The sequence below is a fragment of the Scyliorhinus torazame genome, chromosome 30 (assembly GCF_047496885.1).
Source record: "Scyliorhinus torazame isolate Kashiwa2021f chromosome 30, sScyTor2.1, whole genome shotgun sequence".
Lineage (NCBI taxonomy): Eukaryota > Metazoa > Chordata > Chondrichthyes > Carcharhiniformes > Scyliorhinidae > Scyliorhinus > Scyliorhinus torazame.
Genome location: NC_092736.1, coordinates 23,797,108 through 23,812,061, shown reverse-complemented (window position 1 = coordinate 23,812,061; position 14,954 = coordinate 23,797,108). Strand labels below are relative to the sequence as shown.

Here is a 14,954-nt window from a genome sequence, read left to right as displayed (position 1 = left end):
GCAGATGATACGAAGATTGGTGGAGTTGTGGATAGTGAGGAGGGCTGTTGTCGGCTGCAAAGAGATATAGATAGGATGCAGAGCTGGGCTGAGAAGTGGCAGATGAAGTTTAACCCTGAAAAGTGTGAGGTTGTCCATTTTGGAAGGACAAATATGAATGCGGAATACAGGGTTAACGGGTAGGGTTCTTGGCAATGTGGAGGAGCAGAGAGATCTTGGGGTCTATGTTCATACATCTTTGAAAGTTGCCACTCAACCCGCGCGAGGACCTGAACGCGCTGCAAGGTATTCCTGCGCCCGCAGAACGCCGGGACCGATCCAGATCGCAAACATGCCCCCCTAGCAATCCCTCTACCTCAATCAGTGCCCGGGGCCCTGCCAGACGTGACCCCAGATACGTAAACAGCGCACTGGTCCCCGCCAGCGCCCTGGACCCCGCCAGACGCAACCACCTACCTTCCACAAGAGCTGACATCTGCCATCGGATCCCAGGATCATCCAGCAGCAGCCGCCGACCGAGGAAGCGAGGGAAACGCGGCATTCTGCAGGTTAGACTGAAGCAACGTGGTTTCAAGACCCCGCTCCCCAGCATACTCCTGGCAAATGTCCAAGCGATCGAATACAAGCTGGATGAACTTAACGCCAGACTTACCTCTCAGAGGGAAGCAAGAGACTGCTGTGTACTCTGTTTCACAGAGACATGGCTCACCCCTGCCTCACGGGACTGTGCCATACAACCTGAAGGCTTCTCAATTCACCGGGCGGACCGCACGGCATCATCAAGCAAAACGAAGGGTGGAGGGGTTTGCCTCCTCATCAACTCCTCCTGGTGCTTGGATGTGGCTACTCTTGCGACCTACTGCTCCCCAGACCTGGAATACCTGACCGTGAAGTGCCGCCCATACTATCTTCCACGTGAGTTCACTTCAGCCATTATCACAGCGGTCTACATCCCACCCCAGGCAGTAGTGAGGAAGGCGCTGGACGAACTATACACAGTAATAAACAACTACGAAACAGAACACCCGGAGGCCTTGTTCATCGTGGCCGGAGACTTCAACAAGGCCAACCTCAAGAGTGTACTGCCAAAATTCCACCAGCACAACTCCTGTCCCACCAAGGGCGACAACACTCTTCACCACTGCTACTCAAAAATCAAGGGCGCATACCGTTCCATCCCCCGATCGCACTTTGGGAAATCAGACCATAAGACGGTGCTCCTTCTCCCGGCATACAAGCAGAAACTCAAGCGGGAGAATCCAGCTAAGAAGGTTGTGCAGTGCTGGTCCGAGGAGACAGAAGAGCTCTTACGTGACTGCTTAGAGACAGTGGACTGGTCCATATTTAAGAACTCAGCGACCAACTTAAATGAGTATGCCACCACCGTCACAGACTTCATCAGCAAATGTGTGGACGACTGCATGCCAAAGAAAGCAGTACGTGCGTTCCCCAACCGGAAACCATGGCTCAATCGCGAGATTGACTCCCTACTGAAGGACAGATCTGAGGCGTTCAACGCAGACGACCCTGACCTATACAAGAAATCCAGGTACGACCTCCGCAAAGCCATCCGGAATGCCAAGAGAGAATATCAAACCAAGCTAGAGTCACAGACAGACTCTCGGCGGTTATGGCAAGGACTAAACAACATAACGGGCTACAAAGCGAAGCCGAACAGTATCTCTGGCAGCAGCGCACCCCTCCCCGATGAACTCAATGCATTCTATGCCCGGTTCGAGCAGGCAACCAACAATCCGCTGGCGAGTGCCCCAGCAGCCCATAATTCACCCATACCCACCATCACAGCTTCCGAAGTCAGATTGACCTTCCTGAAAGTGAACCCTCGGAAGGCGACGAGCCCAGACGGGATCCCTGGTCGCGCACTCAGAGCCTGCGCGGACCAGCTGGCAGAGGTATTCACGGACATCTTTAACCTGTCCCTACTCCACTCAGAGGTCCCCACCTGCTTCAAGAAGACCACCATCATACCGGTACCAAAGAAGAACCAGGCAACGTGCCTCAATGACTACCGATCAGTGGCCCTGACTTCAGTCGTAATGAAGTGCTTCGAGAGGTTGATCATGAAGCGCATCACCTCCATACTCCCAGAACGCCTTGATCCACTGCAATTCGCATACCGCTGCAACCGGTCCACATCAGACACCATTTCCCTGGCCCTACACTCATCCCTAGAGCATCTCGAAAACAAGGACTCCTACATTAGACTCCTATTTATTGACTACAGCTCCGCCTTCAACACCATAATCCCAGCCAAGCTCATATCAAAGCTCCAGAACCTAGGACTTGGCTCCCCACTCTGCAACTGGATCCTCGATTTTCTGACCAACAGACCACAATCAGTAAGAATGAACAATAACACCTCCTCCACAATAGTCCTCAACACCGGCGCCCCGCAAGTCTGCGTACTTAGCCCCCTACTCTACTCCCTGTACACACACGACTGCGTGGCAAAACTTGGTTCCAACTCCATCTACAAGTTTGCTGACGATACGACCATAGTGGGCCGGATCTCGAACAACGATGAGTCCGAATACAGGAGGGAGATAGAGAACCTAGTGGAGTGGTGTAGCGACAACAATCTCTCCCTCAATGCCAGCAAAACTAAAGAGCTGGTAATTGACTTCAGGAAGCAAAGTACTGTACACACCCCTGTCAGCATCAACGGGGCCGAGGTGGAGATGGTTAGCAGTTTCAAATTCCTAGGGGTGCACATCTCCAAAAATCTGTCCTGGTCCACCTACGTCGACTCTACCACCAAGAAAGCACAACAGCGCCTATACTTCCTCAGGAAACTAAGGAAATTCGGCATGTCCACATTGACTCTTACCAACTTTTACAGATGCACCATAGAAAGCATCCTATCAGGCTGCATCACAGCCTGGTATGGCAACTGCTCGGCCCAGGACCGCAAGAAACTTCAGAGAGTCATGAACACCGCCCAGTCCATCACACGAACCTGCCTCCCATCCATTGACTCCATTTACACCTCCCGCTGCCTGGGAAAAGCGGGCAGTATAATCAAAGATCCCTCCCACCCGGCTTACTCACTCTTCCAACTTCTTCCATCGGGCAGGAGATACAGAAGTCTGAAAACACGCACGAACAGACTCAAAAACAGCTTCTTCCCCACTGTCACCAGACTCCTAAATGACCCTCTTATGGACTGATTTCATTAACACTACACCCTGTATGCTTCATCCGATGCCAGTGCTTATGTAGTTACATTGTATATGTTGTGTTGCCCTATTATGTATTTTCTTTTATTCCCTTTTCTTCTCATGTACTTAATGATCTGTTGAGCTGCTCGCAGAAAAATACTTTTCACTGTACCTCGGTACACGTGACAATAAACAAATTCAATTCAATCAAGTGGATAGAGCTGTGAAGAAGGCCTATGGTGTGCTAGCGTTCATGAACAGAGGGATTGAATTTAAGAGCCGTGAGGTGATGATGCAGCTGTACAAAACCTTGGTAAGGCCACATTTGGAGTACTGTGTACAGGTCTGGTCGCCTCATTTTAGGAAGGATGTGGAAACTTTGGAAAAGGTGCAAAGAAGATTTGCCAGGATGTTGCCTGGAATGGAGAGTAGGTCTTACGAGGAAAGGTTGAGGGTGCTAGGCTTTTTCTCATTAGAACGGAGAAGGATGAGGGGTGACTTGATAGAGATTTATAAGATGATCAGGGGAATAGATAGACAGTCAGACTTTTTCCCCGGGTGGAACAAACCATTACAAGGGGACATAAATTTAAGATGAATGGCGGAAGATATAGATAGGGGGGGATGTCAGAGGTAGGTTCTTTACCCAGAGAGTAGTGGGGGCATGGAATGCACTGCCTGTGGAAGTAGTTGAGTCGGAAACATAAGGGACCTTCAAGCGGCTATTGGATAGGTACATGGATTACGGTAGAATGATATAGTGTAGATTAATTTGTTCTTAAGGGCAGCACGGTAGCATTGTGGATAGCACAATTGCTTAACAGCTCCAGGGTCCCAGGTTCGATTCCGGCTTGGGTCACTGTCTGTGCGGAGTCTGCACATCCTCCCAGTGTGTGCATAGGTTTCATCCGGGTGCTCCGGTTTCCTCCCACAGTCCAAAGATGTGCAGGTTAGGTGGATTGGCCATGATAAATTGCCCTTAGTGTCCAAAATTGCCCTTAGTGTTGGGTGGGGTTACTGGGTTATGGGGCTAGGGTGGAGGTGTTGACCTTGGGTAGGTTGCTCTTTCCAAGAGCTGGTGCAGACTCGATGGGCCGAATGGCCTCCTTCTGCACTGTAAATTCTATGATAATCTATGATTAATCTAGGACAAAGGTTCGGCACAACATCGTGGGCCGAAGGGCCTGTTCTGTGCTGTATTTTTCTATGTTCCATGTTCCTTTACTGTGGCTGGTGCTAAATCCTGGAACTCCTTCCCAAACAGCACAGTGGGTGTACCTACACCTCGTGGACAGCAACGGTTCAAGAAGGCAACTCACCACCACCTTCTGAAGGGCAACTAAGGATGGGCAATAAATACTGCCCTAATCAGCGACGCCCACATCTCGCAAATTAAAAACATTTCTTTTCAAATTACCAGGATAAATACAATATAAAAGCACTGTATCTGTAGCAGGAATGCCCACTTTCTGCTTCAATTCTGACCACAGAGTTTCAGCCAATCAGATTTAATTTTAAAAAGGATGGGTTATCAACCAACATTTCATCCTCGACACTTATTGTTATCACAAAGCTTGAGTTCAGTTATCTGGAAAATATATTCCCCAACACCATGCTTAATGCTCAGTGAGCTCAGCATACAGGAGTCGACATGAATAGAACATGGATTCAGCACAGCGTGTCCTTGAAGACAAAGCCGAATGTCTGTACACCTCAATATTGCTCTCAGTATGCCAGTGCAGCTGGATGTTTTACAAGCAGCAGGTAACATTGCAATTTCAAAAGATTGGGTTGACCGGGTTTTATTGCATGTCAGTCAATAGACAAGTCCGTGGAGGGGGCAGGGACGTGGAGTGTTTCCTGCCGCAGAAACTAATGGGAATTGCCACTGTAATGTAATTAAATATGCACGAGAGGGTTGCAATGTTTCGTCTGGCGGGCGGGCTAGATGGCTCACACTTGTATCTAGGCACCATTTTTAAAAGGCATATGGCCACAACTGACCCACCGTTGAAGAAAGACGGACCTCCTGAAAGAAGATGGACCTCCAGGAACACTGAAGCTTGATCTCCTTGAAGACACTGAAGCTGGAAGATCCAACTGATAGATGCTCCCACCCACTGCTGCGTATTTCCAACCATAACTTCTGCTCCCAAGTTTTACAACAGCAGCTGCTGGTCTTTTTTCTTCCCATTTCCTGCTCTGGACTCAATTTCTGTTTCTTTCATTGTCCTGCAACCACCAGCTTTTGCTTTGTACCACCAACCCCTTCATCATTTAATTACCCCTACCTTCCACCCCATCACAGGGCTGGATTCTCCGCTGTCGGGATTCTCTGTTGCGCCGGCAGCGCACCCACACCCGGGATTTCCCGACGCCGTGGGGCTGCCCACGATGGGAAACCCCATTGGGCGGCTGGCGGGACAGAGAATCCCGTCGCCTGCAGGGGTGTGCCGCACAGAAAACTGGTGCACCAGGACAGAGAATAACTCCCCCTTTTTTGTAGTTTCAAAATTTGAATGCAACAGAAAAAAAGACAGGTGTGCTAAACTGAAGTGACCTCTGAAGGTCAAAGACAGAGGGGGAGGCAGTGGTGTAGTGGTACTGTCGCTGGACCCGTGACCCAGAGACCCAAAGTCATGTCCTGGGAACCCGGATTCAAATCCCCTCACATCAGATGGTGAAATTGGAATTCGATAAAAATCTGGAATTAAAAGTCTAAAAGATGACCATGAACCCATTGTCGACTGTCGTAAAAATCCATCTGGTTCGCTAATGTCCTTTAGGGAATGAAATTTCTCGTCCTTATCTGGTCTGGCCTACTCCAGATCCACAGCAATGTGGTTGACTCTTAAATGCCTTCAGGGATGGGCAATAAATGCTGGACCAGCCAGCGACCAACCAGCCAGCCAACGTACCATGGACACATTTTTAAAAAAGTAGATTGTGCGGGCAGCCGTGAGATGAAATGAATATGGAGAACTTGCGAAAGGATAAAAAGCAAACATGCATATGGTAAAATAATTTAATAGCACAGAGATTTGGGAGTTCTGATAAAAAACAGCTTTAAATTTGAAGGACAAGTTGTTGAAGCCGTGAACAAAGAAAGCATATTAGTACCCAGTTTTCAAAAACATGGGTAGAGAACAAAATCAAAAATCTATATGAACCGTTGGACAGGATGCAATGATGCAATTCAATACACTGTTAACAGATTTGTGAGCTTTATTTTAAGATGAGGCAAGGTCACGGAGAGGCTGCAGAAGGATTTCAACAAGGTGAGACCAGGAATGAAAAACTTTCTTTTGGACGAAATTCCAAAGAAACTGGGACTCGTAACATCTTAACACTATTAAAGTCATCCTTTGAAAGTGGATTCCTTCCATAAATTATAAATATCCGTAATATTTTCACAACAGGGACTATATTTCCACCAACCACACATTGACCAAGTCAACTGGCAGCATCTCATCTCTAACCTAGTCTATCGATATTTAGCCAGACGAGAACGCAGCCAGGTTGACCTTCACTCGCTTTCCTTTTGGGAAATTATATCCTCCAGCCAGATAGTGGTATTTCCAGATTAACCAGCAAATGTATTTTAGTATAAGATCGTGTGGGGGGAAAATGAGTGTGGGGGGAACACAAAATTGCTTACCAATTTCTATTAGAATAATGCATATTTTTTTCATATTTCTCCTCCCCATCTAACTCTCTATTGAACTAGGGAAATTACTTTGTGTACCTCTTTTCTCCCTTTGCATTCTGCCACCACCACCAAAGAACATGTCGAAGATGTCCATGGGCGAGGAAAAACCACCACCCCCTACTCCTCCTTCCTTAATGGCTTGTTCACCACCTTGGTCGTAGAGGTCTCGCTTCTTAGAGTCTGATAAAACCTCATAGGCTTGTGATATAAGCTTGAACTATTAAAAGAAGAAAAAAAAACTAGAAATGAACAAAAATATTTGAATTATCCACTACAGGTGCAAAACATTCCTAATATTAAATCAAGAATTCAACATAAAATTGAAAGATTTTGTTAGGGTCTTTTTCTCTTCTGAGGATGTTTCTCTTTGACCTATGATTTGAGAAAAAAAATCTTTTGGAAAAGTGTTGCCCAAGTATCTCATTCATAAATCGCCACCTTCTTCATCATAATAAAGTGTGAATATAGTGAAATTCCCATTGGAACACTTCCAACAAGGGCTAACAAGAACACCACTCTTAAAAGGAGTTATTTAATGATTAAAAAAAAACAACTGCCCAGTTCTCTTGTTGGTTGTCTAGACAATGTCAAGTCTAAAAGTTAACGGTGACACAGAAAAAAAAAATCACAACAGATGCTTTCAAAGATGCAGCTTTGGAAAGAAAGAATATTTTGGATTTTCCTAGGAATGCTCATTATAAACTGTAAATTTAATAAAGAAGATTTGGTAACATTTAGTAATCTGTAACCTGAAACAAGAATCAAATGAACATTTAGGCACCAAAGACTATGCAGATTTAAAAAGAACCAGAACGCAGCTAACAAAGGTTCAAATTCCAGGTGTTACGGCCTGCCATTGGTAAAGACTGACGTTCCAAGTAGATTTCATGGATATCACATTTCTCATCAATAGTAGGCGTTACCATGTGAACAAGTTATAGTGGTTAGTGGTCCGCTGAAAAATTCTGTAACTGGGGCCATAACTCCCAAATATTAAGAAACAAAACCATTCTAATATTTAATATATTTATTAAGAATTTTTCAACACCATTTTCAACCATACAAACAAACCCCCCCAACGCCCCCGCTACAAAATGAAAGAAAGCTCGCATAACAAGACATGAACATGGCAAGTCAATAAGATACAGAACTTTGTACATTGGATTCCTCCCGTACATGTCAGTTTTCCAGATCATTCATGTGTTTCCTTGCTCAAATGCCCCCCCAGAAAAGAAACCCCCCCCCCCCACCACCACGAACGATGTCCCCCCCCCCCTCCCCTGGGTTACTGTTGCTGCTGTCTGACCTTCATCTAACGCTCCGCGAGATAGTCTAGGAACGGTTGCCATCGCCTGTAGAACCCCTGCGCAGACCCTCTCAAGGCAAACTTTATCCGCTCCAATTTGATAAACCCTGCCATATCATTTATCCAGGCCTCCACGCTGGGGGGCTTCGCCTCTTTCCACATTAACAAGATCCTTTGCCGGGCTACTAGGGACGCAAAGGTCAGAATGCCGGCTTCTTTCGCCTCCTGCACTCCCGGCTCGTCCACTACTCCAAATAGTGCTAGCCCCCAGCTTGGCTTGACCCGGACTTTCACCACCTTAGATACTGTTCCTGTAACTCCCCTCCAGAACCCCTCCAGTGCCAGGCATGACCAAAACATATGGACATGGTTCGCCGGGCTTCCTGAGCACCTCCCACATCTGTCCTCCACCCCAAAGAACCTACTCAGCCTCGCCCCCGTCATATGCACTCTATGAACCACCTTAAATTGTATCAGGCTAAGCCTGGCACACGAGGAAGAGGAATTAACCCTACTTAGGGCATCAGCCCATAGCCCCTCCTCAATCTCCTCCCCCAGCTCCTCTTCCCATTACCCCTTCAGCTCCTCTACCAAAGCCTCCCCCTCTTCTTTCATCTCCTGGTATATCGCCGACACCTTGCCCTCTCCGACCCATACGCCCAAAATCACCGTCTTGAATCCCGTGCCGGGAGCAGCGGGAATTCCCTCACCTGCCGCCTCACAAACCACCTCACTTGCATGTACCTGAAGGCATTTCCCGGGGGGGTATTCCAAATTTCTCCTCCAGCACCCCTAAGCTCGCAAACGTCCCATCGATGAACAGGTCCCCCATTCTTCTAATCGCTGCCCGATGCCAGCTCTGAAACCCCCCATCCATCCTTCTTGGGACAAACCGATGGTTATCTCTGATCGGGGACCACACCGAGGCTCCCATCGCACCCCTGTGCCGTCTCCACTGCCCCCAGATCTTTAACGTTGCCGCCACCACCGGACTCGTGGTGTAACTTGTCGGCGAGAACGGCAGCGGTGCCGTCACCAGCGCCCCCAGGCTCGTTCCTTTGCAGGACGCCATCTCCAACCTCTTCCACGCCGCCCCCTCTCCCTCCACCACCCACTTATGGGTCATCGCCACATTGGCTGCCCAGTAGTAGCCACCCAAGTTCGGCAACGCCAACCCTCCTCTATCTCTGCTACGCTCCAGGAACCCCCTCCTTACCCTCGGGGTCTTGCTCGCCCACACAAATTCCATAATGCTCCTGCTTACCCTCTTAAAGAAGGCCTTGGTAATCACAATTGGGAGGCATTGAAAAACAAAAAGAAACCTCGGGAGGACCACCATTTTAATCGACTGTACCCTGCCCGCCAGCGAGTGGCGCAATATGTCCCACCTTTTAAAATCCTCCTCCATCTGTTCCACCAGCCACGTCAAATTAAGTTTGTGCAGTGCCCCCCAGCTCCTAGCTACCTGAATCCCCAAGTATCTAAAGCTCCTTTCCGCTCTCCTCAACGGTAGGTCGTCTACCACTCTTCCCTGATCCCTCGGATTCACCACAAAGAGCTCACTCTTTCCCACATTGAGCTTATAGCCCGAAAAGTCTCCAAACTCCCTTAGGATCTGCATGACCTCAACCATCCCCTCCACTGGATCCGCCACATACAGCAACAGGTCGTCTGCGTACAGTGACACTCCATGTTCCTCTCCCCCTCGAACCACCCCCTTCCATTTCCCCGACTCCCTTAACGCCATGGCCAAAGATTCAATTGCTAATGCAAACAGCAGAGGGGACAGGGGGCACCCCTGCCTCGTCCCTCGATACAGCTGGAAATACTCCGACCTCCGCCGGTTCGTGACCACACTCGCCACCGGGGCTCTATACAGGAGCTTAACCCAACTAATAAACCCTCCCCCGAACCCAAACCTCCTCAACACTTCCCAGAGATACTCCCACTCTACTCGGTCAAAGACCTTCTCCGCGTCCATGGCTGCCACTATCTCCGCCTCTCCCTCCACCGATGGCATCATTATCACATTTAGGAGCCTTTGCACATTAGTATTTAGCTGCCAACCCTTTACGAATCCCGTCTGGTCCTCGTGAATCACCCCCGGGATACAGTCCTCAATCCTCGCAGCCAACATTTTTGCCAGCAACTTAGCATCTACGTTGAGGAGCGAGATCGGTCTATACGACCCACATTGCAGTGGGTCCTTATCCCGCTTCAAGATCAAAGAGATTGTCGGGGGCAGGGTCCCCCCCCTCCCTTGCTTCATTGAAGGTCCTTACCAGCAACGGGGCTAACAGGTCTACATACTTCCTATAAAACTCCACCGGGAACCCATCCGGCCCCGGGGCCTTCCCTGCCTGCATGCTCCCCAGTCCTTTAACCAGCTCCTCCACCCCAATTGGCGCCCCCAAACCAGCCACCTCCTGCTCTTCCACCCTCGGGAACCTCAGTTGGTCCAAGAATCGTCGCATCCCCTCTTTTTCCCCTGGGGGCTGGGACCTATACAGCTCCTCGTAAAAGGCCTTGAATGCCTCATTCACTTTCCCCGTACTCCACACCGTAGTTCCCCTTCCATCCTTGACTCCACCTATTTCCCTCGCTGCCATCCTCTTACGGAGCTGGTGTGCCAGCATCCGGCTCGCCTTCTCCCCATACTCCTACATCGCCCCCTGTGCCTTCCTCCGCTGTGCCTTTGCCTTCCCTGTGGTCAACAGGTCGAACTCTGTCTGGAGACTTCGCCTCTCCCTGAGTAGTCCCTCTTCAGGGGCCTCCGCATATCTCCTGTCCACTCTTAAAATCTCCCCCACTAACCTCTCCCTTTCCCTGCTCTCTCTCTTCACCCTCTGAGCCCTGGTGGAGATTAACTCTCCCCTGACCACCGCCTTCAGCGCCTCCCATACTACTCCCACCTGCACCTCCCCGTTGTCGTTGGCCTCCAGATACCTTTCGATGCACCCTCCCGCACACTTCCTCGTCTGCCAGCAGTCCCACATCCAACCGCCACAATGGGCGTTGGTCCCTCTCCTCCCCCAGCTCTAGCTCCACACAATGCGGGGCATGGTCTGAAATGGCTATGGCCGAATACTCCGTTCCCTCCACTTTCGGGATCAATGTCCTGCCCAGAACAAAAAAATCTATCCGGGAGTAGGCCTTATGTACGTGGGAGAAAAAAGAAAATTCTCTGGCCAAAGGCCTGGCAAATCTCCACAGATCTACCCCCCACCATCTGATCCATAAACCGCCTAAGCACCTTGGCCGCAGCCGGCCTCTTCCCCGTCCTAGATCTGGAACGATCTAATGCTGGGTCCAGCACCGTGTTAAAATCCCCACCCATTGTCAAGCTCCCTACCTCCAAGTCTGGAATTCGCCCCAACATCCGTTTCATGAATCCAGCATCGTCCCAGTTCGGGGCATATACATTCACCAGTACCACCTCCGTCCCCTGCAACCTACCACTCACCATCACATATCGGCCTCCATTGTCCGCTACTATGTTCTTGGTCTCAAACGACATCCGCTTCCCCACCAGTATTGCCACCCCTCTATTCTTCGCATCCAGCCCCGAATGAAACAACTGTCCTACCCATCCCTTCCTTAACCTGACCTGATCGGACACCTTCAGATGTGTCTCCTGAAGCATGACCACGTCTGCCTCCAGTCCCTTTAGGTGCGCGAACACTCGGGCCCTCTTAACCGGCCCATTTAGGCCTCTCACATTCCACGTGATCAGCCGGATTGAGGGGCTCTCCTCACCCCCACCCCCCCCACACTCCCCGCCGACTAGCCATCTCCTATCTTAGGCCAGTCCCGTGCTCGTGCCTCCCGCACCCTCCAGTCCCCCAGGTGGGGAACCCCCGCCCCGACCACCTCTTCCATTTTCCGTTCCCCCTCGGACAGTGCAGCAGCAACCCTTATGTCGTCCCCCCCTCCCCGCTAGATCCGCATCTAGCACTTTTGCTCCCCCCATATTACTTCCGTGAGTCAGCTGACTTCTGCTGACCCCGGCTTCCCCCGCCTTCCCGTTGATCTCCCCCGTGGGGGAGTCTCTCCTCCTCCTTACCTTCCTCCATCCTCCCCCTTTTAACGCGGGAAATAGCCCGCGCTTTCCTGAGCCAGCCCCGCCCCCTATGGCGCAGCTCCTGTCGCGGCCATTATCCAAGTTCCCTCATCCCCGAGTCTCGTCTCCCTCCAGCACCGACGCCCACATTCCCCATCATCTCGTCTACAGAAAAGAAAAAAAAGGGGGGGGGGGAATTTTAACCAGAACTCTACCCACATCCCCATCCATCATCCCACCCATGAAGTAATCTTTACCCATATTTACAACCCCGTATACAACCAACATCTCCCCCCACAACCACATCTCCTCAGTTCGTGTCCAATTTTTCCGTCTGAATAAAGGTCCAAGCCTCTTCTGGCGTTTCAAAATAATGGTGTCGGTCCTGATAAGTAACCCACAGTCGCGCTGGCTGCAGCATGCCGAACCTGACTTTTTTGTGCAGCACCAAGGCCCGGTTGAAGCCAGCTCTCCTCCTTGCCACCTCCGTGCTCCAATCCTGGTAAACTCGGATCACCGCATTCTCCCATCTACTGCTCTGCACCTTCTTGGCCCATCTCAGCACACTTTCTTTGTCCGCGAAGCGATGGAACCTGGCCACTATTGCCCTTGGCGGCTCACCGGCCTTGGGTCTCCTCGCCAGGACCCGGTGAGCCCCTTACAGCTCCAGGGGGCTCGGAGAGGCCTCCGCACCCATCAGCGAACGGAGCATCGTACTCACATACGCCCCAGCATCAGCTCCCTCCACTCCTTCGGGGAGACCCAGAATCCGGAGATTCTTCCTCCTCGCCCTGTTCACCAGGACCTTGATTCTCTCGGCCCACCTCCTGTGCGCCTCCATTTTTACCGCCAGGCCCAGGATCTCGTCCTCGTTCTCATTCGTTTTATCTCTCACCTCGCGAAGCTCCACCGCCTGGGCCTTCTGGGTCTCCTTCAGCCCTTCGATCGCCAACAGCATTGGCGCCAGCACCTCCTTTTTAAGCTCCTCCACACAGCGCTTAAGGAACTCCTGCTGGTCCGGCCCCCATGCTGCTCGATCTCCGCCCTCCGCCATCTTGCTCTTTCCCCCTCGTTTTTGCCGCTGCTCCAGAGCCTCTTTTCCCACCGCTCCACCGCGAATCTCGGCCATACAACGTAAGGGGGGGAACCTTACTTCACCTTCCCACACGGGATTAAATCAAAAAATTTCCGTTGGGAGAGCCCAAAAGTCCGTTATCGCGGGAGCTGCCGAAATGTGCGGCTTAGCTCCGCATCGCCGCAACCGGAAGTCAAAAAACCATTCTAATATAACTACAATTTCAGTTATTGCTTTTGGCTCAATCCATTAATTAAAATCTCCGAACTAAAGTATCAAGGCATTCCCAGTGTTCAGACTTTCAGCCAGCTTTCTTTTAGAAGGGTCAGATGTATTTTTTACTTTCAATCATCGACTGGGTGTCACTGGCAAGGTCAGTGTTTATTGGTCAACCTGAAGTGACCTCAAGAAGGTAGAGGGTGAGCTGCCTTCTTGAATCACTGCCGCCTACAGTTCTGTCAGTAGGGAAGGAATGGCGATGCATTTCCAAGTCAGGATGGTGCAGGATTTGGAAGGGAACATGGAAGGCGGTCGTGCTCCCATGCACCTTCAGTCCCTCTACTGGTAGAAGCATTTTTTGAAGCCGTAGCAAATTGCATTATACATACAATGCAGTATAAATAGTATACACTAAGGTGTGGAGAGAGTAAATGTTTGAGGTAGTTTCAATCAAGTAGGTTGTTTTTCCCTGGTAGTGTTGAGCTTTTTGAATGTTGTTGAAGCTGCACTCATCCAAGCAAGTGGAAAATATTCCATTATATTGCCTTGTAGCTGACGAAAAGCCTTGAGACAAGTACCCGGAGATATCTTCCCTCACCTTCTGTACAGAAACTCACCTTGATAATTTGAATCTCCACCTCAACTCATCTTGCCCTTCCTCCTCTGGCATCACCACTGTCCTACGTTACCTAATCCTTTGCTCCTACCACTATTCAGAGCGATCATTTCAAAGTTGCCATCATATTCAGCCTCTCTATTTCCAAAGACAACAATGCTGGTGTGGTGGTATGTATTAGGGGTATTACGGTACCCTGTGATTCCGAGAGACTATTGGTGGATAGACGCTGGGTCCCGATTGGATCGGCCGCCTACTGGCTCCACCCAGTAAGGCGGAGTATAAGAGCCCGGGTTCTCCCAGCAGCCACATTCTGTAACTGTGCTGCTGGGGAGCAAGTCTGCGTAATAAAGCCATCGATTGACTCCATCTCTTCTCGTCTCGTGAGTGATTGATCGTACTACAATTTATTACACAGACTTGTTCCCCAGCAGCACAGTTACAGAATGTGGCTGCTGGGAACAAGTCTGCATAATAAAGAGAGGCAGGAAGTCCTCCCGGATGCCCTCCACTCCATCCGGTCGCTGCTTTGTACAACAACGAATCAAACACCTCACGAACGCCTCCTGGTCTACCCTAGGAAGTCCTCCTCCGGAACGCCACTTTCGTTCTGGCTGGCAGCCCCGGGACCCATTCTGCTCCGAAAAGATGTGCGGATGCACAAATCGGACCCGTTGCTCGAGAGAGTTCATCTCCTCCACGCGAACCCTCAGTACGCCTACGTGGCATACCCCGATGGCCGACAGGACACGGTCTCCCTGCGGGACCTGGCGCCCGCCGGAGCTCCACA

The 14,954-nt window shown here is 50.3% G+C and overlaps 1 protein-coding gene across 3 annotated transcripts in view; it reads right to left on the bottom strand.

The window, feature by feature from the left end:
* LOC140404438 (dnaJ homolog subfamily A member 1-like) overlaps window positions 1–14,954 on the bottom strand; it is a 35,844-nt gene that overhangs the window by 9,324 nt on the left and 11,566 nt on the right. For all 3 annotated transcript variants that reach the window (XM_072492975.1, XM_072492976.1, XM_072492978.1), the window contains one exon: window positions 6,925–7,105. In XM_072492975.1, coding sequence (XP_072349076.1) covers window positions 6,925–7,105 — 181 coding nt within the window. The remainder of the gene's footprint in view (window positions 1–6,924; window positions 7,106–14,954) is intronic.